The 27059-nt window shown below is 34.5% G+C and overlaps 1 protein-coding gene and 1 long non-coding RNA gene across 3 annotated transcripts in view; one reads left to right on the top strand and one right to left on the bottom strand.

Moving 5' to 3' along the window:
- The window catches only part of ADCY9 (adenylate cyclase 9), a 176031-nt gene extending 149873 nt beyond the window's left edge, over nucleotides 1-26158 (bottom strand). For both annotated transcript variants that reach the window (XM_023497722.2, XM_003761887.4), the window contains exon 1: nucleotides 23959-26158. In XM_023497722.2, coding sequence (XP_023353490.1) covers nucleotides 23959-25663 — 1705 coding nt within the window. In that variant the 5' untranslated portion in view covers nucleotides 25664-26158. The remainder of the gene's footprint in view (nucleotides 1-23958) is intronic.
- Nucleotides 2212-12070, top strand: LOC116420476. Its single transcript, XR_004230807.1, has 2 exons — nucleotides 2212-2282; nucleotides 11970-12070. It is a non-coding gene; the product is annotated as an uncharacterized LOC116420476 (long non-coding RNA).
- Nucleotides 26159-27059: the final 901 nt, after the last annotated feature.

Genomic DNA, 27059 nt, shown 5'->3' with positions numbered 1-27059 from the left:
ATTTTCCTTCAAAGAATTACCTATGATTTTCATGATGATAAACCTAAGCCATCAAGAAAAGGTAAATTGTATTCAGTGTTATCTGTTATAAGTATATAATAAATTTTAGAAATATTTCTATTAATGGATGAACAAGTTGTGAGATAAAATTGTAATAGACTACTACTAGGCTATAAAAAATGACAAGCAGGATGAATTCAGAAAAAACCTGGAAAAACTTACATGAATGGATGCAAGGTGAAGGGAGCAGAGCCAAAAGGACATTGCACATAGTAACAGCAATACTGTATGATGATCAAGTGTTAATGAGTTTGATATTCTTAGCAATACAATAACCCAAGATAATTCTAAAGAACTCAATGACAAAAAATGTTCTTTCTCCTCCACAGAAAGACTGGTGAAGTCTGAATGCAAATCAAAGCAACTATTTTTTTACTTCACTTTTTTCTTGAGTATTTGGTTGCATTTTTTTTCGTCTGTTTTCTTTCACAAGATGACTAATACAAAAATATGTTTTGCATGACTGTACATAAATCTATATCAAATTGCTCATTGTCCCAAGGAAGGAGAAAAGGAGAAAGGGAAGGAGGGAATTTGATACTCAATTTTTTAAAAAATGTTAAAAATTGTTTTTGCAAGTAACTAAGGAATAAATGAGTATTATTTTTTAGAAAGAGAAAAAAGAAAATATTTCCATCTCAATATGGCTGAAATAAAGTTTTGGGACTTAAGCCTAATTGTAAAACTTGGTTTTCTTAGGGTTCCAATAGCTGAAGTTTTATTGAAATTGAGTCATCAAATAATGTTAATCAATCAATAAGAATTTGTTGAAAGCCTACCAAATATTTGGTATTATATTTGCCCTGGAGGTTAAAAACAACAGCTATCAAGTTGAACTTAAGCATCACAATCTGCTACTTGAAGCAGCTCCTATTGGGAAATAAAAGGAAAACAAGACCTTAGAACTTAAGAGTGTAGTCCAGCAAGAAATAAACTGAAGTAAAACAAAGAACAAGAACAAGCCTGCTAAGAAATAACATATTAAAAAAACAAATTTTTGAAAAAAATAGATAATCTATGCCTTTACTTAACCAATCTATGTAAATAACTACTGAATCATAGATGTCAAGTTTCGATACTCTAAATATAATCTTAGTTCATACTGAAGATAAAGGTTTTGAGTACTACAAAAACTTAGTGGAAATTAGAATAGTTATTTTTTGGTCAAATGGTTCTGTCAAATACTATTAAGTATTTTTCCATGTCAGCTTATTTTCAAACAACTAATTATTCTTTCTCCTGGCTTTCCAATAGCTAATATCTTTCTCATTCATGAAGAAAATTTAATCATTAAAAAAAAAAAAGCAAGCTCAATTCCATTCACATGTAAAGGAATTACTTTCCAAGATTATTAACAAAAAATATATTTTACATATTTTATTATTTCCCTTATTGCATTCTAGGGACTGTCAAAGAAGGTTTGAACATGATTAAAATGATTAAATAATGTTAAGAATGCTTTAGTGGCAGGTCATCATTAACATTAACAAGTTAGTTAATATAATTATTAACATAATATTAGTTAATATAATCAACTTTCTTTCTGCAGATATGCACAAAGATGTGTCAGGCTAAGACAGCCCATTCTAAGAGGAATGAATATAGTTGCATACTGGTAAATGTTTAATAAGCAATTGTCCTAAAATAAAAATATAGGCAGGACATACTTTTAAGCTTGATCTACATCATTAACATTTTCTCCATCATTTTTCAGCCTAGAAAATCAACACAACAATGAATCAAACCTTGATTTGTATAGTTCACCTATTTCTAAAGTGTAAATACTTACACTGAAAATTTAATAATTGGCAGTGACCAGCCTATATAAGCTGACTCTAGCATATCCCTGAATGAATAGTATGAGGTTCAGAATCAAGATAAGATGAATTGTGTATAGAGTGCAAAGAAGTTTACTTGGCTGAAATAAGAAACAAAACCTAGTGACTAAGGAGTTGCTCCATAGAGCTTCCTTATCATGAGTAAATCCAACTAAGGGACTCCCCTAACTATCTCCTCAGTGTGTTCTGTCTTTCTCTATAAGTTCTTTGATAGTAGGACTGTCTTGTTTTCTTGTTTTTGTAAACTCAGAACTTAGCAGGTGCCTGAAAATAGTAAGAACGTAATAAATGCTTTTTCTTTCTAGGAAAGAAGATACAAAAACAAAAACAAAAAAACCTAAAACTAATTCCTGTCTATTGTGGGATGATGCTACATGCAAATCAGTAAGTACATGATAATCTGAGAAGGAAGTATTTTCTAACAACCAGAGGTATCAGGGAAGATTTCCAATAAAAAGGGATCCCTGAGCTGGACTACACTAAAAGTAAAAAAGAGGGAATGCAATTCCAGGAATAGAGCACAGGCTGAAAAAAGAAAGAAGATGGAATGAGGAATTCTAGAAAAAGCAAGGTTCCAGTTTGGTTGGAAAGTTGTGTGTGTGTGAAAGGGAGTGACACTGAAAAGGTAACAGGGTCTGGAAAATCCAAGAGACAACTAATTCTCCATATGTCCCTTTATAAATCACAATACTTTCAACAAGAAAAGATTTAAAGGAGTAGGTAAACTAAAATTATTTGTTTGGAGGCTTTAAGACAAATCATCTTGTGATTTTAGATAAAAGATTCATTTTCTCTGAATTTTATTTTTAAAGTATACGAGTAAATTCATCTGTTTCTGTTTCTAAAGAGAGGCAGTGTGGTATAATAGATAGAAAGCTACCCTGAAATCTGGGAAATCCTGGATTCAAGTCCTACTTCTGGCACATGTATTGGCTGTATATCTCTAGGCAATTCACTCTTCTCTCAGGATTCTGACAACTCTTAAAACTAAGTTCAAAGAAGTGCTAACCTGAATTGACAAGGAAAATTTCCTCACCCAAGAATTGCCAAGGTCATCCTAATGACAAAAAATGTTTCTGACAAATATTCTTGTAACAGATATTCTCATACCTACAGCTCAAGGTGATGGGATGAAATGGGGTGTTTACAGTACTTTCCTTTAGAATCAATTCATAAAATTCCACTTTGACAAATGTTATTTTCCTACAACATTATGATTGGATAGCTCCACCATTCCAATTATGAAATTTAAGAGCTGATTTTCTTCCTGCTCATTTTAAATCTGCTCTGTTGTTTCAGTTGCTATGCTTAACAGATCTGCTGAACTAGATTTTATTTAAGAGGATTAATTTCCATTTTACTAAAAATAATAACCAAACACCAAAATAATTGCCTTTCTAACTAGTCTGTTTCTAGTATCTCCCTTCTCTAGCATGTCTTTTCCCTCTCTTTGCCCAAGTAATCTTCCTAAGTCATAGTTTTGATCAAATCACTGTACTCAAAAATCAGCAGTAGCTGCCCCATCACCCAGAACAGAAGTCAGCGAACCGTAGACTGCAAGTCTACCAAAATACGCCTTATAGGCTAAGATTACTTTTTACATTTTCAAATGGCTGGAAGAAAAAAATCAAAAGAAGGATATGATTTCGTGACATGTAAAAATTATGTGAAATTCAGATTTCATTGTCCATAAAAAAAAAAAAAAGTTTTATTGGAACCCAGCCATGTTCATTCATTAATGAACATATGGTGACTGCTTTCACACCACAACAGCAGAGCTGAGTAGTTATGACAGGGTTCCCACCACTGGTCAGGTCATTACAAATGATTACAGTAGGGCAGGTACAGCTCAACAGTGTTTCTGTGCTGTACATACTACCATATCACAACATTTTTTTTAAATTACTAGTACCTTCTCATCATGTCAAAATAAGAAACATGGGCCTTGAATGTTATACCTTTAAGACACATTGAATGTGGCTTTCTTTATTGTTGAATTAGTTTGCAAAGGATTATATTTATCAAACAACGACAATATGACCTTGTTAAAAGTATATAATACACACTGACACAACCCAGATTAGCACTCATCACAATATTTTCAACTCACAGAAAAGTAACTGTCAAAAAAATTACAAAATTTAAAATGTAATATCTCTTCACAGCAGAATTTCTCAGCAAAACCTAAAAAATGGAATGAGATTGCCATGGAAGTTAGGTTTCTGAGTGGCTCATTTGCTAGTCAAGCAAGGAAATCTGTTTACCAGTGATGAATTAATTGAATCACTGAATTAATTAATTTGATTATAGCAGTCAAAGAAATGTCACCAGAGAAAAGAAATTTGTTTTGGACTATTAGTCTTTTAGCTCAATTAAAATCATATACTCATGAAGAGATATCAGTATTTGGCAGTACTTATTTATGTGAAAATACATTTTCAAAGAAGAAAAAAATTTCCTTACAGATTAGCATTACCAGATGCTAATTTGCACATTTGCAATCATTGTAATGATAGGAAAATTTAACTTTGAACAGCAATTGCACAAAATATCCCCCCCAAACAAATTCCATTCATCTCATTAGTACACCTGTATTTTTTAAATGTACTCAATTATTATTATTACTATATTTAAAAATTTTCAACAATATTTATGGAAATTTGCTTTTCTTCTTATCATATAATTATCTATAAAATATCCTCAATTTTGCTTCTTAGCCCAGAAAGCCTAAAATATTTATCATTTAGTTCTTTACACAAAAATTTTGTCTACCCAGGGCTAGAGAACAACATGAAAATTCTTTATCCTGGCTTTTAAGAGCTTCCATAATCTATCTCCAGCATATCCTTTTAAGTTACCTTCTCTTCCACACACTGTAAATTCCAGCCAAACTCAGTGTACCAGTCACCATTACTCATCCTATCTTTCCTCATGTCTCTGTGACTTTGCTCACCGCCTTTATATGGGATGGCCTTCTTGACCTCTTCTATCTCTGCCATTGAAATCTTTCTCTTCCTTCAAGGTTCAAACTAAATCTCCAGGAATTTCTTTGATTCCCCCACATATGAAGCAATCTTTCCTTCTTCAGATTTCTCATAATACTCTGGTTCCTTTGAATTTATCTCCTATACTAATATGTAACACAGTTATCTAAATATACCATACTTTTACTAAATTCCAGAATTTAAATTTGTTCAAGGCAGTGACAGTGACAGTGTTCTATTTCATCTATGTAAAATCAGTTTAGCAGAATCACAAGGAGGTTCAAAAAGAAACAATGTGATGAATATATCATATATTTTAAAAACAAAACTCAACAAGCCACATGTTCATAACAGAAATTTGCTATTTCATGTACAGTTCTTTTTCTTTTCTTATTTGTGGGTGAAAATGTGCATATTTTTTGGTATTTGTCAAGCTCAGCTTAGCAAAAAGAAAAAAAGTAATTGTTTATCAAAAAGAAAATAGCACTTAAGCTTTTTTTTTTTTTATTATTAAATCTTCAGCTACTGTTGGGTTTTTTTTTTTTTTTAATTTGGAAAACCACAAAATATCCACATACTATAAGGAACGATATTCAGAAGAATCTGAAGTCCAGTACAAACTAGAACATTGAAACATTAAGTGTGTACAATTATAGAATGGACATCTGCTAAAGTGAGGACTTTAATATGGTAATTGCATCAAAGTCTCAATAAAGGAACTATCTCCACCAAGTGACTTGGGTAAGTCCCAGGGAATCACTTGAAATGCTTTAAGGGTCTTATCTGGGGTCATACAGCTAGTGTTAGAGATGGAATTTAAACCCAATTCTTCCTAACTAAATCCAGCACTGTATCCACTACATTATTGCCTCAATACTAAATTAAGTAATATCATGAAATCTCCCAGAGAGAAGTTAATCTCTTAGAATCCAGAAATATAAAACTGCTTATAATCTCTAAGTTCTTCTGGGAACTAAAAGAAAAACAAAACTATTTAAATTATTCCAGCTGAATTCACTGAGATGTTTAAAAGACACAAAGTCCAAATAATACATTCTTTCCCTAATAGATTTTGAAGCTTTAGCCATATGCTATTATTTATATTGTCATTCCTCTGTTCAAAATCCTTCAATGAATCCCTATTTGTCTTTTTGGCAGAGTCCAAACTTCTCAGTCTAACACTCAAGGTCTTCCCTCTACATGATAATGGAGTCTTATCTTATACTGTTCACCTCTTCCCAAGCTTCAGCCAAACTATACATTCCTTGTGCTCCTTTCAAGGTTTTCTATCACCATGAATATAAAATGATCACACATGCACAGGGGTCCTCAAACTACAGCCTGCGGGCCAGATGCAGCAGCTGAGGACGTTTGTCCCCCTTACCCAGGGCTATGAAGTTTCTTTATTTAAAGGCCCATAAAACAAAGTTTTTGTTTTTACTATAGTCCGGCCCTCCAACAGTCTGAGGGACAGTGAACTGGCCCCCTATTTAAAAAGTTTGAGGATCCCTGCTTCCCTCCTCCTATCTCCCCAATCCCAACATGGACTACTAAAATCTGCATATTTTTCAAGTCTCAGGTTGAATGTTCCCTCCTCCATGAAATTTTTCCTGTCCTTTTCCCATCCTCCAACTCAGTTGGAAAGGAGCTTTACTACCTAAGACTCCATCTAGTAGTTTCATATCAACTTCCTTAAACATTTATCATATAATATAATTACTAGTATGATAATTAAACCATGAAAGAAGGTATGGTATCTAATTTTTATATTTCCAACAAATCCCAGGATCATATTCTGCACACCATAGGTGCTATTTACAGCTGAACTGAATTTAGTCCACATTCAGGTATAGCATTTCAGCAAGATTTCTCAGTAATACTCCTTTTTAGAAAAATTTCTAAGGCTATGCAATTTTCATATACAAAAGAGCTGTGCATTTGTGTTTTTCATAGGAACATAGGTTTAGAGTTGGAAAGGACTTCTGGGATCATTTAATCCAACTTACTCATTTCACAAAATTGAGGCACAGAAAGGCTAAGCAATTTACCCAGTGACACATAACAAGAAAAATGTCAAAAGCAAAATTTGAATCTAGGTCTTCCTGAGCCAATGTTTAGTATTCTATTCCCCAATAGGCTCTGTAACCTCTACTCTGCAAATCATGAAGCAAATATTCCTGTTATCTTTTATTATACTTTTCATTCACTTCTCCACTGACTTAATTAATGGGATAAGAAAATCTTTTGCGAAATTAGTCTTTGAATGTCTTAACAATATAGCTTGCAATTTTTAGTTATTTAACTATAAGGTGTCATGTTGTTACTGGCTAGTAGGGATGAAACCTGGGCCTATATTCCACAAACCAACAATTTTTACCAAGTCAGGGTCTCACTAAAGGCTGAGTCACAGTAAAGGAATGTTGGGACTAAGCACAGTCTTTCTGACAAGAAAGATCTAGAGAATTACCAGGACACTGAAAATGAAGCTGGACATGGATAGATTAGTTCCTTATGGAGATACAGAAGGTAAAAAATGAGGGAATGAATCTGCATGCATCCTATTAATGGAGATAATATTTAAATTTAGTAAAGTTTCAAAGACATAGGATTAACCTGCAAAAAATTATCTGCATTCTAATTTGCTGACCAAGACCAAGAAAAATTCATTAAAAAGAAACACTATTTAAAGTAACAACAAAAACCACCAGAATAAAGACAATAATAAAATATTACCTCAAATAAAGAAAAAGTCAAAATAAGTAGAAGATATTTAATATTCATGGACAAATGGGACTAAGAGAGTGAAAGTAACAACACTTCCCAAAATAAATGTATGTATTTAATATTAATAGCAATAAAAGGAAGTAAAACCATTCAAGGACATGCTAAAGTTAAAAAAAAATATATATGATGAAAGTTGCCTTTCATTCCCAGCATTTAAAATGTGTTACAAAGAAATAATCATCAGGACTATCTAGTACTGAACCTCACCTCAAAAAAAAAAAAAAAAATAGAAAACTAGATCAGTAGACTAGAATAGAGATACCAAATATATATATAAATTATGGTTTAATAAACCCTACAAAATAAAAACAGGAAAAATAATTTCCATACAACAAAAATCAGAATTAAAAGAAAAAGAAAAAATAGATTGGAAAAAATATTACAGCAAATGTTACCTTAAATACACGAGGAACTATTAAAAATCAAAAAAGATAACCCCCAGTTCAGCATGAATAAATAAATGGTCAAAATATACAAACTATCATTTTTCTTTTTAGGATAAATTATATTGATTTTTTAATGTCACCCAAATTTCCCTCTGTATGGCTCTTTCAAATTTTTTTAAAGAAAAAAAAAGAAAAGAAAATCAGCAAAACTGACCAATACACTTTTAAAAATCTGACAATATATGCCATGTTCCATACTCAATTCCACACTTCTACAAAAGAGTGAATGAAGGTATCACTTCAAAACTCTTCTTTGGAGTTAAGGTCTATGTTAATTTCACATTATTTATTTTTGATTATTTTCAACAGTCAATTTTTAAAAGATAACACACAAATCTTTATTAATCATTCGAAAAAAATGTTTAACCTTCCTAATAATCACATATGAAATACAATGGCTGAAATTCACCACATCTATCAAAGCAGAAAGAAAAAAAAACTTCGATGAGGGTAGAATTATGGTGGAGCAAGTACGCTCATTCATGGCCAATATAGTTGCAAACTTATAGAATATGAAGGTAGGGGGAACAAATTCTAGAGATACACAATAAAAGGTACAACAATAACCATACCCATTGACCCAATAATTTCATTGCTAGAAATATTCTTGTGTTACTGGTGTGGGAAGGGAAAAGAGGGAGAGATATTTGTTCTAATATCTTCACAGTAGCATTATTTAAAAAAAAAAAAAAACTAGAAGAAATCTAAACATCCAACAAGTTTTTGTTACTAGATTATATTTACATGATTGGCAAATATAAGAAATATATTAAAAATCTGGAAATATCTTTATGAAATAATGTGAAACAAAACCAGAAAAGGAAAATATATGACCATACATACAAATGAGAGTAAATAAAGAAATAAAGAATCCTGATAGAGATTTTTAAAAGGTGAAACTAAAAAATGGTAACAGCTTATATACCAAAATTATTTACTTAAATATGAATAGTTACAAATAATTTTAATTAATTGAATTGGTGTTTGCTATTTTAATAATAAATCACTTAAATAAATATCTTTAAAAGCATATCTTATTGATGGAAACGTTCTTCAAATACTGCTTTTTGTGGATAATATTACATTAATTATACTAACCTCTGGAACAATACAAAGCTTCTTTAGAGATATCCATAAAAATGTTACAAAAATACTAGACTATTTATTCTGGAAAAAATGAAAATAAAAAATGCATATTGTACAAAATATCGTATGCAGTATATCAATATGTCTATGTTGGACAAGTGTTATAGATAGAAAAAGAGATAGGGCTGGATTACGCTTGGGAAAACTATATATTGCTTTTTTTTCCTTTTTTAACACAAATTTTATATTTATCTCCATTGATAAATGCAAATATTCACCTCTATATAAAGAAAATTATAGAAGAATAAAGTGCATATTAAATATGAAACATAAAATTATACTATAAACAATGAAACATTAACATTTCTGTAAACTTCTACTATTTACTAATTAACCCTATCCAAAGGATGGGCACTAAATTTATAATAGTGCCCTCCTATCTTTGACTTTGTTATTATTTTTGGAAAAAAACAAAATAATTATTAAGCACTTACTATGTTCAAGACGGTATGTAAGTTGTTAAGGATACAAATAAAAAATGAAAGACAGTTTTAAAAAGCACTTATTAAGAGTCTGGTGCCTTCTAGGTACATTTCTGTACCAATCTTCAAGGATCTATGCTGAGAGATTGGGGAAGAGAAGACTATAATATGTATACAAATAAATAAATAAAAGGTTATTTGAGGAGGAATAACACTTAGGAGTAGTGGTGCGGGAAATCAGAAAAGTCTTTATTTAAAAAATGGAACCTAAACTTAGTATGAATTCTGAGAGTAGAAAAAAAGAATATATTGCAGGCATCAAGAGCAGCTTCTATGAAAACAAAGAGGCAGGAGATTATTTTATCTACTTTATTGTGTAGAAAACATGGATTTGCTGCTGTTGTTGTCTTTAACTACACAGCTGTAGTCAATGGGTATAATATTCTTTTGGTTCATTCTACATTGTTTCATATGTCTTACACATTTCTTTCAATTCAACAATTTGTCGTTTCTTATGATGTAATAATATTTCATTCAAATTAAATTCAGTATTTTTAACTATTCACTTAATTGATATCTGGTTATCTAAAATGCCTGGAATTCTCTTGCTCTTCATCTCCATCTCTTGACTTCCCTAAGTCACAGCTAAAATCCCACCTTGCACAAGAAATCTCTCCCCATTCCTCTCAATGCTATAGCCTTCCCCTTGAGATCAACTCCCATTTATCAACATATTTTGTATGTTATGTATTTGTTTGCATGTTGTCTCCTCCTTTAAACTGTAAACTGCTAGAGGACAGGAACTGTTGCATGTTGTCTCCTTTAGATTGTAAACTCCTGGAGGACAGGAACTGTTTTTGCCCCCCCTTTTTTTTTTGTATTCCCAAGTTTAACACAATGCTTGGAGGAACATGCATGGTTAATACTTAATAAAAAGCTTGCTGACTGATATGGAGCTTTCTTGTGTCAATAACTCCATTGAGTGACATGGAAAATAATGTTTTAAGCCACAAAGGAGATAATCTGCAACAGTCTCTTAAATTGTCTTCCTACTTCTAATATCCCTCCAATTTCAATCTATTTTATATATTGCTATTACATTTCTTTCTACAATACTAATTTCACCATAACTACTGCTCAAAAATCCCTAACTTCTGTTTAGCATTCAAGATTCTCCATACTTTGACCCTACTTTATTTATCCAGTCTTATTAATAGCAGTCTTTGATGCAAATTCACCTCAGCAGTTATACAGTTCTCCTAACCTTTAACACATTGTACTTTATCCCAATTATAAATTTTTGCTCATAATTCCTCCCCAACAATCTTCACACATCCTGGAAAATAATGGAGTTTTTCCATCTAATTTTGTAAAGTCCATTCAAATCTCACTAGCAAGGTTTTTGCTGACCATGTCAGGCCACAATGATCTCTTCTTTAAATTCTCATATCATATATACTATCTATATCAGTCATTTAATACTTAATTACATACAGTATATTCCTCCATCTATATTAAAAACTTGGGAGGAAACAGGCCTATGTATTAGGTTTCTTTTTGAATTGTTTTCAGACTCTACATAACATTTCATATGTATTTCATATGTATTAAGTGCTCAATATATACTATATACATATATACTATAGTATATATATATTAAGTACTTAATATATGCTCTATATGCATGTATATAGTACATATATATATATACACACAATATATATATACTAGATAAGTGAACTAATGAATGAATAATTTAGTGTTAACTGTGTTTTAAATGCCAAGCTAAGGTGTTTGTATGTTATATTAAAGGCATGTAGGAGATACAAATTTTGAGTAGGAAGTGCATGACATGATCAGGTCTATATTTCAGAATATCAATTAGGCAACTGTGGAGGTCATTTTGGAGAGGTAAAAACTGAAAACTGGGAAACTAACTGAGATGCTACTGTAATAGTCCCAACCCAAAAAGTAATGAAGCTGTGACCTATGAAATAGACCAAATGAGTAAAGAAGGAGGTGAAATTAAGAAATGTGGTAGAGATGGAATCATTAAGATTTAACAACTGCTTTGGACAGTTAAATAGATAGAGAGTTAAAGACATCTCAAATGGGTGATAGAAAGTATAATAATGCCATCAACACAAATATTCTGAGAGTTGTAATAACACAGCATCTCAGGCAGAATGCCTGTAACGAAAAGCCTGATCTTTGTGATAGAGTTCTTCTTTCTATACAACTTCTCAAATGAAACATAATACAATCTTTTCCTCTTATTTAATTCTGCAGTCAACTCACTGTTCATCTGCAGTACCAAACCCAAGCATATGCCTTCCCAGTGATCCATGATTATTCAAAATATATCACCCCAACAATCAATATGAGAAAAACCAAATGGATAAAAAATACTTACTGGAGAGATTATGACATTTGACTGGTTAAGAACTGTACCTACTTTTCATTATGAGTGCAATAAATTGAGTATCAACAAATGAGTGAGTATGGATGGGTTGTGTACAATATTATCTTTTTTGGTTTCTGTAAATCAAATGCTTGTCAATTTTCCCATTACTATTTAAGATACCACTACCATTCTAGTCACGTAGGTTCACAATCTCAGTATAATGATGCACTCCCCATTCTTCATTATCCCACAAATCCAATTAGTTGTCAAATCTCATTTCTAACTAAATGGCATCTCTTAACTAGAATCCTTTGCTCTGCTTACAAGCCCCCTCTCCAATTGGGGCTCTCATGGCCTCTTGCCTTTATTACAATGACCTCCTAATTAGTTTCTCCATTCTATCCCTCCACCCAGTAGCCAAAGTGACTATCTTAAAACACGTCTAACCATGTCATTTTGCTACTCTATAAACTCCAGAGCCTTCTTATTCATTCTAAGAGCAAATATTATTTCATCTTTAGCTCATTCTTTAAAAATTTTTCCATGTTGTAAGTTTTATAATTAGTAATACATATATGTGATTTTGAAATAAGTAAATACACATATATTGGGGGAAAATATGCTCAAAAAATTTTTGTTACCAGGATACACAATCAAAAACAGTTTGGAGAGCATTGGACTAGACTATCAAAATAGCCTTCCAAGCACTCTTCCTGCCTCTACTTCCCACCAACAAAAATTCCACTCCAATTTGGTCTAGGTGTCACTAATAAGTTAATGTTACTAAAATATATTTCTCATCAACTAACTTTCGTCACGTAACTCATCAAATATAACAAGTAACTAAAAACAAAAACAAACAACAAAAAAACTACTTTCAACAACAAAAATTCCACTGCAATTTGATCTAAATATCACTAATAAGTTAACGTTCCTAAAATACATTTCTCATCAACTAACTTCCATCAAGTAACTTCTCATCAAGTAGCTTATTAAGTACATCATGTAATTAAAAACAAAAACAACAAAAATCCACTTTCAGCAACTGACTTACAATTCCTACTGAATTAAGTATGTTTAGCTTATAGACAAGACTCTCCACAATCTAGTTATCTAGCTTACCTCTCTAGCTTACATCCCACATTACTCTTCAAATATTCCACACTCTACTTAAATTGAATGATTAACCATTCTCTAGGTTTAGAGTACAACTAGGTATTAGTCTCAGATAGAAAAATTGCCCTAAGGCAAAATGCCCAAAGGGCATTTTAGAAGACTCTGACAGTACTTGTATATAACAGAATGCAATGTTATTAAACCCTAAAAATGGCAATATATTATTGCTGTTATCCCTTCAAAGGAAGTATAGGGGAGGAGGAAGAATTTGATGAGAGCTGTGAAAAGAGCAGCTTTTTCTAGGCTTCCAAACAAAAGCCACTGCCAAGTGTGGACATTGGATATACCACTTATACCCCACCCTACTATGGGCATCTATCCAATCACCTTAACCTCATTATTGTATGTCTGTGGAACCTGGACAACATACTAGTGACAAGCCAGGAAACTGAATCACTTAAATTTGAATTATCTTAGGAAGATTCTGAAGATCACTTGGCAGGATAAAATACCAAACACTGAATGAAATTTTTTCTCAAACCTAAACCATCAAGCATTCACAATCTGCTATAAAGGGTGCAACTCAGCAGGGTTGGCCACACTGTTGGAATGTCAAACATACATTTGCCAAAAAGCCCATTTTATGGAGGACCCACACAGGGCAAAAGCTACATAGCGTTAAGAAAACAAAGGGACACAAGAATACTCTCAAAGTCTCAAGAACTTTAGAATTGGTTGTGCAACATGGAAATCTCTGGCACAGGACCAGCCAGCATGGCGTGTCTTCATCAAAAAAGATGCTGTGCTCTATGAGCAAAGCAGAATAGAAGTAGCTCAAAAGAAATAGAAGATGACTAAGAGGACAACTGTTCTTGTGCAGCTACTATCATGAAATGAGGGACTAGGGGGTCACTGGCCACAGGAAGTCTTAATCACATCTCAAAATTTTCAAGCAACCTGACTAAAATAACACTGGCCTGGATAGTCAGAAGACTTATGGTCTAGTTTCTGCTCTAACATTAAATTCTGAGATCTTTGTTTCATCCTCTGAAAAATAAGGAGGTTGGTCAAAGTTTTCTCCAAAATCCAGTTCTGTTTCTAAGTCGATGGAATCTGGGCATCATTTTTGCCCTTTTTTGACCTTATACCTTAATTGAACTTCAATTTCAGTAGGAGTTGAATAAACAAGTCATTTCCCTACTTTGGGGCCAATGTAACTAGATAATTCCTAATCTCCTTTCCAAGTCTGAACTTTCTGTCATGATATGTTGAAGAGCTGCCATCTTCTGCCAAATATGAAAAGCATTCGTTTCTTTTCTAAAGGTTGCCAATCCACATCCACCATCCAATAAAAAAAAAAAAAAAAAAAAAAAAAAAAGCTAAATGCATTACATGAAAGTTTTCTATAATTTCACATATTTATCTTAAATTTAATCAGAATATTAATTGTGTCTCCCTACTTCTCAAATCATTTAAAATAACTTACACTTTGGACTAGTCACTGAAAAAAAAAATGAATAAAGCTAAGCTACCAAATAAAATGAATTTTTATAAATAAAGCACTATAAGATACATTTATGTTTTTATAAAGTCCAAATTTAACAGATCATTTATAACATAAAGAACAAACTTCAATGAACATTAGAAACTAAAACACTTGGAAATGGAATGCATTTTACAAAGTTAGCTACTCAAGCTATAAACCATATTACAAATGTAGTGAGAGAATGAAGTCCTAAGATGGTGGCAATATAGAATACAGATGTCAGAGGCTTTGTTACTGAAAGATATATAGCATAAAAACAGAAATGTGAGCCATGAGAAAAGGCTAGGACTCCACCTTCTTCCTTCAGCTTTTGTTCTAGCTTAACTTTCTTTATCTTCCAAATGAAGAGGATCTTTGGGCAAAAATCAATTTCTCTCTCCATCCAACTCAAAGTTCCTCTGAGTTTGTTTTGGGAGGCAGCATACTCAATTTGGATCTGAAGAGCACATCATTTCTATTAAGGAATAAAGCAAGAATTACAAGGAATGCCTAACTCTAAATCAGATAGTCTTTTGCAACCACAGACTTCAAATCAGCATCAGACACAGACACTCAAAAGAAGAGACTTAATTTTATCTGTGGGAGCTCTGGCTTGCTTTGTGGCTGCCTCAACTAAGTTTAGTGACTCATAATCTCAGTTACAAAATAAAGAGCTGTCAGCATTGCCTTGATAGGAAGAGGTTTTCTAAGTAATTGCAAATTGGCTGATAGCTGAAAAGCAGCTAAAATTACTTTGAAACATTGAAATACAGAAGGATGAAACTTGATGAGCACAACCACTGCATACAACCAGAGGAAAAGATGTACCAAGTCAAGATATAACCTGAAGAAAGCAGAATATGACCAAAGAACAGCAGAAAATATTGTGACTTCCATATTTTATCAATAGCATTTATGTTCAAGGTGTGAGCTATCTCATCATGGATAACCTCTACATGTATGAGTTTGTAGCATGTGCCTGTTGGCACATATTCCCTGGTCACAGTGTTCTCTATGAAGGTAACCATCATGCAGGTGCCCTGGTCAAATGTGGTATGTATATACCACAGTATGTATAAGGCAGCATGTATTGAGGGAAATGAGAGATTTTTAATTATTATTTTAGTTGCTATGCTATTTGATTTTGTTCTGAATCAATATGTTCTCCAGTTCTACATTGGTGGAAACCATAAGCTATGTTTTTGAATGAGTCTTGCCCCACAGAGTTCCTCAAGTCTGATATAGCTTTTTTTAGGGGTTAACAGGAAATAAGGGATGAATCTTGGATTAATACCCAAAAGAGCAATGCTTTGCTTTTGTTATGGTTTCCTTAGTGCTTAGGATAATACAGAGTAAATACTTATAAATACTTAATGAATGAATGAGAAAAGTTACATTAAATTCTAGTCCCATGTTGAATCATGTCATCAAAGTGGGTTCTCAAAAGCTATGCTGACCCAAGCTGAAAAGCAAACAAAAACACTGTCTGTTAATTGAAAATGAATAAGACTAAATTCTTAGAGTCTTTCACTGAAAGATTGACCCCCAGGTGAAGAATTTTTATGTTCTTAGCAATTTATAAAATCACCTATATTAAGATTTTGAAATACTTTTGATCTGCTTTATGGGAGTAAGTACTTGCACTGATAAAATTCTGCATCTTTTAAAGCATGTGAAGGAGAAAAAAAGTTACAAATTATTTTACCACAAAGTGTTTTCCTTCAGTTGTTCCTTCAATGATATGTGGTATACCTAAGTAATAAGCATTCATTTTTTTCTTCTCTTTCAACAAGATTTGAAACAAATTCAATATAATTTCCAAACCACTCAAGCACAATTAAATCACGCCATGTATGATTATCATATAACACAAACTGAAGCACTGAAGTAAAAGCAATTACTTTTTGTAGTACAAGGTCTTATACAACTACAACAGGAGAAATCCAGGACAATCATTTGTAACTGTCCCAAATTTCCACCAAATCCTGATTATACTTTAGAAACATGTCAAAGAGTAACAGAAAGAATAAAATCTTTCTAAGAATAAGAGGAGATAAGCCAAAATGAATACAAAAGATTTTATTGAGGATCGTGGACAATAGGTGACAAAATATAGATGATACCTTATAATATACCCAAAAGTTTTTTTTAACGTTTATGAAAAAAGAACTTAGGCACCTGTACTTTGGTACAATTATTTCTTCAATGTTTGAAGAATATACAACTGCTTCTATCATAGCTCATATTTAAGTGTTTTAATTTATAAGTATGTATTTACATGAAAGTAATATAAGCTTTTGGAGGGAATGGGGAGGACACATTTATCAAAACTATCACAGTCTTCCTATATTATGCAAGATTAATGAGTTTCCATTCCATTTATATTATCACTACCCTTAATTAGTCCCTTATTATCTCTTTCAAAGACTATTATAATAACCTTTTAATTTGTCTTACTACTTCTATATATTCTATATATTTGTCTTACTACTAATATACAGCTACCAAAATCATATACTCAGGTCCAGGTCTGAGCATGTCACTTCCCTACCTAATAGCTTCTTACTACCTCTGAAATAAGATAAAGTCCTGTCATTCAAGATTCTCTATAATCTAACTCCTACCTTTCCAGCCTTATTTCCTATTAATTCCCTTATGTAACTATGTTCCAACCAGACTGGAATGTTAACTGTTTTATAAACTTAACATTTCATCTTCACCTCCATGAATACACATAAGCCATTCCCCAAGCTAACAGTGCACTCTTTCCACTTTTCATGTTTATTAAAAAACGTTATCTTCCTTAAGGCTCCATTCATGTATCACCTCAGGGAAGCCTTTCAAATTACTAATACTCTATCCCTCCTTAAATTACCTTGAATTTAGAGAACTGTTCAATTCTGCACACATATATTGTATCTAGGATATACTGTGACATATTTAACATGTATAGGAATGCTTGCCATCTGGGGGAGGGGGTAGAGGGAGGGAGGGGGAAAGTCAGAACAGAAGTAAGTGCAAGGGATAATGTTGTAAAAAATTACCCAGGCATATGTTCTGTCAATAAAAAGTTATAATTAAAATAAATAAATAAAATAAATTACCTTGTATTTATTAATCTATGTTCATATTGTGTTTCTCCCCCCAGGTAAAAAGTAAGCTCCATATAGATAGATTCTGTGATTTAGTTTTCTCTTTTTCTTTTCTTCTTTTTTTTTTTTAATCTGCTCTCATCACAGTGCTTGCACATAGTAGGAACTTAAGAAATGTAAATCAAATTGAATAATTCATGCTTATATAATATTTTACAGCTTATAAAACATTTCTTTCACAACAACCCAATGAAGTAGGTAGGTAATACATGCATTATTCTCACTTTACAGATAAGGAAATTAAAGCCCAGTGAGTCAAAGTGACTTGCCTTTGGTTAGTAAGACGTAAAAAAACCAGGACTGAAGCCCAGGCTAAATCTGATGTTCTTTCTACAACACCATTCAGAATACAATTACCTCCCATGCCAGATGAAAAGAATCTTGGACAAATAAAGCCAACAGGTACATAATTGTAAATAAATTAGATGGTTTCATAGAATTTTTCCTATTTTGTTTTCCTTTTTTATCTTGTTTTGTGTTTCTTCCACCTAATATAATTTCCTTTCTTCTCCTTCATATAAACACCAAATCCAGTAAACCTTCTCTTAGACATTAGTTTTCATAGCTAAATTCTAATTTTTAAAAAAGTCCTACATTCAAATTTGAAGTTGTAACCACAACTTGGTGGCAACCACAAAATGTGTCCTGACAACTAGGATCAGCAGCAAGACAGCTCCCAGGTACCTATCCGGAGTTCTTTGTCTTAATCCATTCCAATCTCAATTTAGTATATATGTGTTCTGACTCAGCCACATCTAGAGGTAAGAGAAGATATACTTCATGATGTAGAAGTGGTAAGCTTTCAGGTGGTATCCCAACCTCTCATCAGCTGGCAGAAAACACAAATGTATATACTGAACTGAGTGCTAATGGGGGGAAAAGGGAAGAAGGAAGAAGTGTCTCTCTACATATTGGATATTAGGTTGTAGTGGATAATAAATGAAAGAAAATATTTCAAATCAATAAAATTTGTTATAAAGATTAAAAAAAAACATAGCCCCTTCCCTTAAGAGCTTATAGTCTAATAGTGGAGATGAGACATGTGTGTAAATAATATAAAGCAGAATGCAGTAACCCCAAATAAAAGAACCCCTAAAATATTATTTTAAAATGTGAGAAAAATTCCAGCCGAGCATAGCACAGCAAACTCCAGGTTATGACTATTCAGAAGTAGTTCACATTTATAGTACTACTTAATTTACAGAGCAACAAAACTTTAAAACTTTTAGTGTAGATAGTACAGCGCAAATTTAGTCCCATTTTAGGGATGAGGAGATTCAGAGGATAAATGACTCGTCTATGGCTACAAACCCAATAGACTGCAGAGCCAAGAACTCTGGCTGCCAATCACATGGGCAAGGAACTTCCAGGTCCAGGGAGACACTGACCATCCAAAAGCATTCAATTTATGGGCAGACCCTGAGTGGCATATTCATCCTCAAAGCAAACTGTTCCAACAACCAGAACTTGGCTCAGAATTGAAGCTATCAGCTGACACATCAACACATGGCTGAAATTAGAGAACCTATATTTCTAGTCTCAGGCAAGAAACAGTTGATTACTGAAGCAAAGGGAGACCCCAGGACCCTGGACCCCTGATTTTAGACCTATTTTGTGGGGGTTAATTGTTCTCAGTTCATCTTTCAGGTAACAGAGGAAAAGTGTCATTATAGTAGCTAATAGAGATTTCTACCCAGACATAAGCAAACAGTCCTCTATCCTCTTTCCTCTACAAACCTAAAACTTATCTGTAAAATCTGGTTCAAACGTCTTTGAAAGTCAGCTGTATCTCTTTACAAATATTTTGCTATTTCTCCTCCACTAAGTCTATCTGGCCTTCTTCCACCCTAATTTTTTCATCTTACTGAGGTTTTGCTATGGTTGGTAGCACTTTACAAACTATAACACTTATTTACAATTTATAATATTCTCAAAGAAATTTATTACCTCTGATTCTGAGACAGAACCTGAGATTTAATATTGCAAATCATAAAATCCTAGATGCAGAACCAGTTGCTCATCTTTATTTAAACCTCTGTTCTTTCTTGGGTTAACTTAATTGTTTTCAAAGTTATAAAAATGACAGAGCTTATCTTACTTTAAAAAAGAATTTGTTGGTTATTTTTTAGTGACTTTAAGAAGGCATTCATAGCAAGAAGTCTTGGAAAATTTAGCAAAAACAAGTTACATTTTCTTGAATCTTCTATATATTAATCGCTTTTCAAGTAGAACAAGAGTTCTTAACATGAGGTACTCAAGGTCTATGAAGAGCTTTTGGAGGGAAAGTATGAACTTGTCCTTTGTGACTATATTTTATAATGCATTTAAAAACATGATTCTCAAACGGGATCTACAAGCTTCATCAGTCTTCTCTTGTGAGTTTAAAACAACTGAGAGCTTTAGTTTTGTTTTTATATTATCTGAGATCAGGAAAAGAGATGTTTTCTGAGTTGCATCAACTACATTTAAATCCTATCCTGTGAAGGAAAAATCAACAAGTCTAGAATCACATGGCCCTTTGTCTTTGTCCTTTGGCCCAAGGAAATGCTAAACTATTACAACTGCCTCCTACTATGATTCCCAGCTCCCCTACAATATAGGTTTAGCAAGACTGCTCAAACATTCTCTTCTTCAGGTCACTTCATCCCATCCCCCCATATTAAAGTTCTAGAGTGTTTTCTCATTGCCATTTGGATCAAATTCAAAATTCTTACAACGCTGCACTTTAAATCACTTCAGGGCTTAATGGTGGAAAAAGCACTGAAGCTGGAAAACCTGAGCTGCAATCTCCACCAGTGTTCTTTGTGTCTATTTTTCTATATTTCAATTCCATCTTCTAGAAAATGAGCATAACAAACAATACTTGTACTACCTTCCTTATAAAACTGTTAAAAGAAAAGTTATATTTTTTTGAGGCAATACTATATAGTAGAAAGAACACTGAACTAGGTAGGAAAGCCAGATTTGATGAGTCTTAGGTCTGCTACGTATTAGCCATTACTGTGGACAAGTTGTTTCATTTTTCTATATCTCAGTTTCCTCATCTGTCAAATGGGAAAACATTACCTGCATTAACCACTTTATAATGTTCCTGTGAAGAAAACTTTCTATAAATTGTAAAAGAGTTAAATAGCTGTATAATGGCTTTATAGTGTCTGTTGGTGACTAGGAAGTACCACTCCATTACCAGAGTACAGCAGAGAATAACAAGGAAGAGAAGGGGAGGAGGGAAAAGGGAAAGAGGGAAGAAAGGAGATGGAAGGAGGAGATAGGAGGAGGAGGGAGGGGAGAGAGTTGTATTACATGGATATATTTCTACATATCCTACATTACTCTTCCAATCAACATCATTTCACAATAATATCATTAACACTTGATGACCAACCACACTGTGTCACAAAACTCCATGAGAACATATAGCATTCAACTAACAAAAACTTGACACATTTTATCATTGTTTCTCCAGAATAAAATATCCTCTCTTAATACTATTTTACTTGTGTTTTCAGAAAACTACATTGTCTATAGTGAATATCTAGTCCTAACAACTAATTTTTTTTGTACTAGACATAACACAATCTTGTAACATAAATTAACCATCTTATAAAGAACCGAATGCTCTGGACATATTTATGCATTATTGTTTAGTTATGTCTCACTCTTTATGATCCCCTGAACCATTCTGTCCATGGGATTTTCTTGGCACAGATATCTGGAGTGGCCTGCCATTTCCTTTGACAGTAGATTAAGATAAACAGAGTTAAATACCTTGCCCAGGGTCACATAGCCAGTAAGTATCTGAGATCAGCTTTGAATTCAGGTCTTCCCAACTTGAGGTTCTGCAATATATTTACCTAGCTGCCTCCTATATTTATATAGTCCCCACTCTAAAAACGTAAGTTGATGAATATGTTTTAAAATGTTCAAAATATACCATCAAAGAATTTGCTCGAACTTCATACTTCAATACTCATTTTAAAGGGAAAAAGGAAGTTTGTTGTATCCTACCAAATAAAAAGTCATAGAATAAAAAGATTGAGATTCCAGAGGGTTTAGAGGAATTTGTGAGAAGCCCACAAAAGCATAAGTTGAAGATAAAGAAAAGCTTGCTTATTTCAGTTTGCTGTAGAATAAATAAATGAAAAAATAGCAGTTTTAAAATAATTGGGGGGAAAAAAACTAAGATCAAAAGCAATGGCCAACGTTGGTATCATATTATATATAAAAAAAAAACCCAACAACAACAACACTTTTCTTTCATCTCTGTTAATAATCTAAAAACCACAAGAGTAGCATGTACATAAAATCAATTCTGCTATGTGAACTTGCTTAACTGTTTTCAGGCAATGTACTTTCTAGGGAATTTCTTGGGATGTTTATTGGGCAATTTCTTGTCACAGAATAAAATTTATCAATAAATTTAAAAAAAAAAAAGAAATATTTAACCTTCCAAGTTTACAGTGTTTGTGGTTTAAAAAAAAAAAAATACATGTTTTTGTCTCCTCTAAGAGCCTTATTCTAAAAAGTTAAATTGACATTTCAATAGAAAAGATTTAATACCCTCTCCTAGATGAGTTCCAACTATTGAAGGACTCCAGTTTCTAAATACACTATGATCAGTCTTACTTTTTAAATGATACAATTGTCAATTGTATTAAGTACAATTTATAAAGTTACTTATACTGTATGCTGACCTGACATACTTTACTTAATCTGCTGCACCCTTTTTCCATTCCCCAAAACCTGTCAAACAATACAAGCCACATGCAAAAATGAGAAGCAGAGATAATGCTCTACAACCTTACTCTACCTGTGCTCTGCAGAGTGAAGAGGAGGATATCAAACAATCAAGTATAAAGGCTCTGAGGTTAGCAAAAAACATTTCAGTGAACTACAAAGTACAGCTTCACATTTTCAGTGAATTTAGGTTTTTATAATTATTTATCTCCAGTCCCTTAATATTTAAATTTACCACAGTAAACTTGGAGGCAGGGAAATGTCAAGGATTAAGCAATTATCTTTTTGTCAGGTAATAGAATTATAAAACTGCCAATGGACTTGGATATGTCCCCACACAATCATAGAAGTCAGTGCCAAAAGAGACTTTAAAGATCGTTGAAGTGCAACCATACCACAAAACATAATTGTTATATAAATTGAAGGTTTTGCAACTAATTTTTTTAAACACTGTATTTCTCCATCTACGTATACTTCTTAAATAGGATTTTCCTCCTAATTAAGATTTTGGTTAAAAAAAAAACAGAAGGGTTACATAAAAAGAACAAGTTTAGAAATGTGACAGGTAAATTAAATTGTTGATTCTTGGTACAATTTTGTGATATTCTTCATTCCCTAACCTGTTTAAATCCATGCCTTATGCTGCAAAATGATGCCAAATAAAAGCAATTCAAGAAAAATACCATACTAATGCTACATAGACCTTTACTTAAGGCTAACAACAATTAAAAAGGTTTGTGATTTTGGTGGACTAAATAAAAGTCTTAAAATTCTTTAAAAAAAAAAAAAAAGCTAGAATCGATATATCTGTGTACAGTTAATAATAGCTTGAATTTGTATTAAACTTTTTTAAATGTTTTCACATATTATCTGATCCCTATTATAACCCTGCAGGAAGTTAAGCATGTGATAGCTCCATTTTGCAGATGAGGAAAGTGAGGCCCAAAGGAGATGTATAACTTTCAAACATTTTCAAGAAACTAAAAGACAATCTTTCTGATATGACTGGCAAGCAATTGGGAAACAAAATATTTTACAAAAGAAGTTAAATGGTAAGTTTCTCCTTGTGTTTTTTTTTTATGGTAAATCTCAAAAGTTCTTAATTATGTTGAATAATATCTTCCAACCTACCTACCACATCAGTTTAAAAAGTTATAGGGAAATAAAAAAGTTATATATACTTTAAATCATCCTCTCCCTGAAAGTCTCACCTGTATCAGCACTGTTATTGATACCTAAAAATCACAAGAGCAAAAATCAAATTGATTTTAAGGTCCTGATAATTAAAATTATACTAGGACAATTAATCAGCCACAGGGAATGGAAAGACAGAAATACACATACCTTTCAACTGGTCAGCAACAACGCTCTGGCCAACTCGTTCAATAACTTTCCCATCCTCCATTTCATAACGATCATCTAAATATTTTGCTGTAGCCTCCGAAATATGAACCTTGCCAGCCACACCCAGCTGTTCCATAAGATTGGCTAAGTTCACATCATTTGACCACACGTCAAATTTAAACCTCCTCATGCCCAGAATGCCACATAAAACTGTCCCAGTGTGAACCCCAACTCGCATGTTCACCATTTCTTTCTTCTCCTGGCAGAACTGTTCGATGGCTTTAATCATGCCCAAACCCATTTCGATGCAGCAATAGGCATGATCTGCTCTGGGTTCTGGACATCCCGCTACACAGTAATAGCAGTCACCCAGAGTACTTATTTTCTCACATTTTGTATCTTCACATAAACGGTCAAAACGACCAAATAAATCATTCAAAAGACCCACCAGGGCATGGGCAGACTTGTTGGCACTCATTTTTGTGAAACCAACAATATCTGCAAACAAAATGCTTACTTGTTCAATTTGCTGCATCTTAAAAGGACGAAATATTATAGGAGTTTTCTGTATGGAAGACTTTTTCTTCCTATTCTTGGGGCTTGAGGTCGAGTGCCGTTTGACTGAATTCTCACTTTCATCATCCCCCTGCTTCATTAAGTCATCAGCTATGATTCTTGGCATCACAGAGTGAATCATTCGCTCTTTCAGGGCTTTCTCTACCTCCAAGTCTTTCCCGTGCATAATTGATTGTCCCACTTTAAGGAATGTGCTCCTCGATCTAACTTCAGACATGATAAATAAGTGGATCCCAATAGCATGAATACATATGTGGAGCAAAGCTTTGCTTAACAACTCCCAGTGCATATGTCTCATTCCAGATGATGGGAAACAGCATTCATCTCGGAAATGATACCCAAAGAGCTCAAAAAGAATAGAATAGGCTACTCCCAAAAACAAGCTTAAATACAGAGGTAAGTGCATAACAGCATAGAGTAACAAGAGCACTTCAATGCACATTGAAAAACTGCCTACTTGAGATAAGCAAGTGTCTGTGGATAGAGCAAGAGGAGTATGATTAGAGCTGTCATCCCTTCCTGAGAGAGGTGTCAAAACCTGAAACTGTGAAGCTAGAGTCAGAGTAAAAACCAGGAGAATCAGGATCAGTGAGGTCCACACATAGTGCCGAGCATAATGCTTGGTGAAGGTAAATAGGAAAAAACACACACACACTAAAAGGAAGCACAGAGTGGGTACCACAAAGACAATCAATTTAGATCGCATGTGGATACCAAAATAGATGCCCCAGAGAAGACAGGCCACACCGATGTAGAAGAGAGCATAGCGAAACCTGCGCTGGGTCTGGGGAAAGCACCTTTCCATACAAGCCTCCTCTAGGTTGGTTGAGTCAAATTTGGGGTTCCACCATCTACTAGAAGCTCTCTCAAAAAGCTGTGGCAGTTTCTTTTTCCTGCGGAGGCCTCGGCTTCCACCTCCGGTTCTCCTAGGAAGCCCTCCAGATTCACCTGAGCTACTACAACTGGAGGAGATGCTATACTTGCAGTGTTTGGGGTGAGGGTTGGAAGAACAGCCCAAATGCTGCTTGGGGTTGATTTTTACCCGGACACTGTTGCTGTCTCCACTGGAGTCACAGCTTACCTCCGTGCTGTGGTGATGCAGCAACTGCTGGTGTGGAGGGGAAGCCATGTTGCCAAATCTCTTAAAGGTCACTGGAAATTATTAAAATAATCTTGATTATATCAATATATCTACCTTTGGATGGGTGAACGCCAACAGATCTGTTGACTTTTTAAACATTCACCCCGGGTGCTTTGAATGTCCGGTTGAGTGCTCACCGTATGCTCACAGCATTTGCTGCCTAATGTCTAATCAGTGCTTCAATTCAGGTTCAAGCCAAAAAGTAAAAATGTAAAGACCTAAAAAGACCCACGTATTCATGAAAGATGCTGGAAAACGTATTACCAACTTGTTATTTCCCAGATTCCTCTCTACTGACTTTGACCCTTCTGGTAGTTGATTGCACCGTGTTACTTTCTCTCCTCCCACACTGTCCAACAAACAGCAAATCTTTGGGGAAGTCCAAATCTTGATCACTTTCAGCATAACAATCTCTTTTCCGAAAACAACTCTCTCTCCTTAAGAGTACTTCATCTTCCGAAAAAAAAAAAAAAAATTAGAAGAAAAAAAAAATGTAATGCAGCCTTCCCCCCCCAAAAAAAAAAAATATTAAAAAAAAAAAAGACGAAGAAGCCTTGATCTTTCTTCCCTCTACATTAAAGGCGCCGTTGTGACAATGACAAGGCTGCTTCCCAACGCGACAGAACCATCCTCTGCTCCAAACGGTGACTTGAAGAAGAACGAGTCCAACCCCCAAAAGGTTGCTCGGCTGCCTCCTTATTTCTTGCTGTTGGGGAGCTTCGTTTCACCGCCTCCTCTTTGCTAGGTCCCTGCAGAGTCTCGCCGGGCGAAGGGCTGGGGTTGGCAAAAAGAGAGGCTGTCCCTTTCCCGCAATAAAGCAGACCCAAGAGTTTACAGCAGGGACCTGGCGTCGCAAGCCCGGGTCGGGGTGGCGGGGGCTCCGCAGGGAAGAGCACGCCTCCCCCGCCCAGTCCCGGACCGATGCGGGCTGCTGACTCCTGCCCTCGCCCGGGCTCCCCCTCCTACGTCGGGGCAGGCGGCTGCCCACCACCGTCTAGCGGGGCCTGGTTCCCGGCGGCTGCGGCGCCCCGCGCTTTCCTGACCTCCGCGTCCCGGCTCCGGGCGCTAAGGATCTGGGGGGGCGGTATGAAGGGGGAGGGGGAACCCACACCGCTGCCACCGAGTCCGAGGATGCGGGCAGTGGAGGCTCGCCTCTGTGCAGCGGTCTCTTCTCCCACGGCTTCCGCGGCGGAGAGGCTGAGCCCCGGCTTCTCCTCCCGCCTGCGGACGCTGGCCCCGGCGACTCGAGGGACAGCGTGCCCGGCGGGGGAGACGGGGAGAATCCCGGCCTGGCGGGGGATCGCAGGGCCGCCCTGCCGGGGGGGCGCTGCCTCCCCCTCAGCCCGCGGAGGGCGGACTTCGCGGGAGCAGCCGCTGCCGCAGA

Source organism: Sarcophilus harrisii, chromosome 1 (genome assembly GCF_902635505.1).
Source record: "Sarcophilus harrisii chromosome 1, mSarHar1.11, whole genome shotgun sequence".
NCBI lineage: Eukaryota > Metazoa > Chordata > Mammalia > Dasyuromorphia > Dasyuridae > Sarcophilus > Sarcophilus harrisii.
This window is presented reverse-complemented; position numbering and strand designations above follow the sequence as displayed.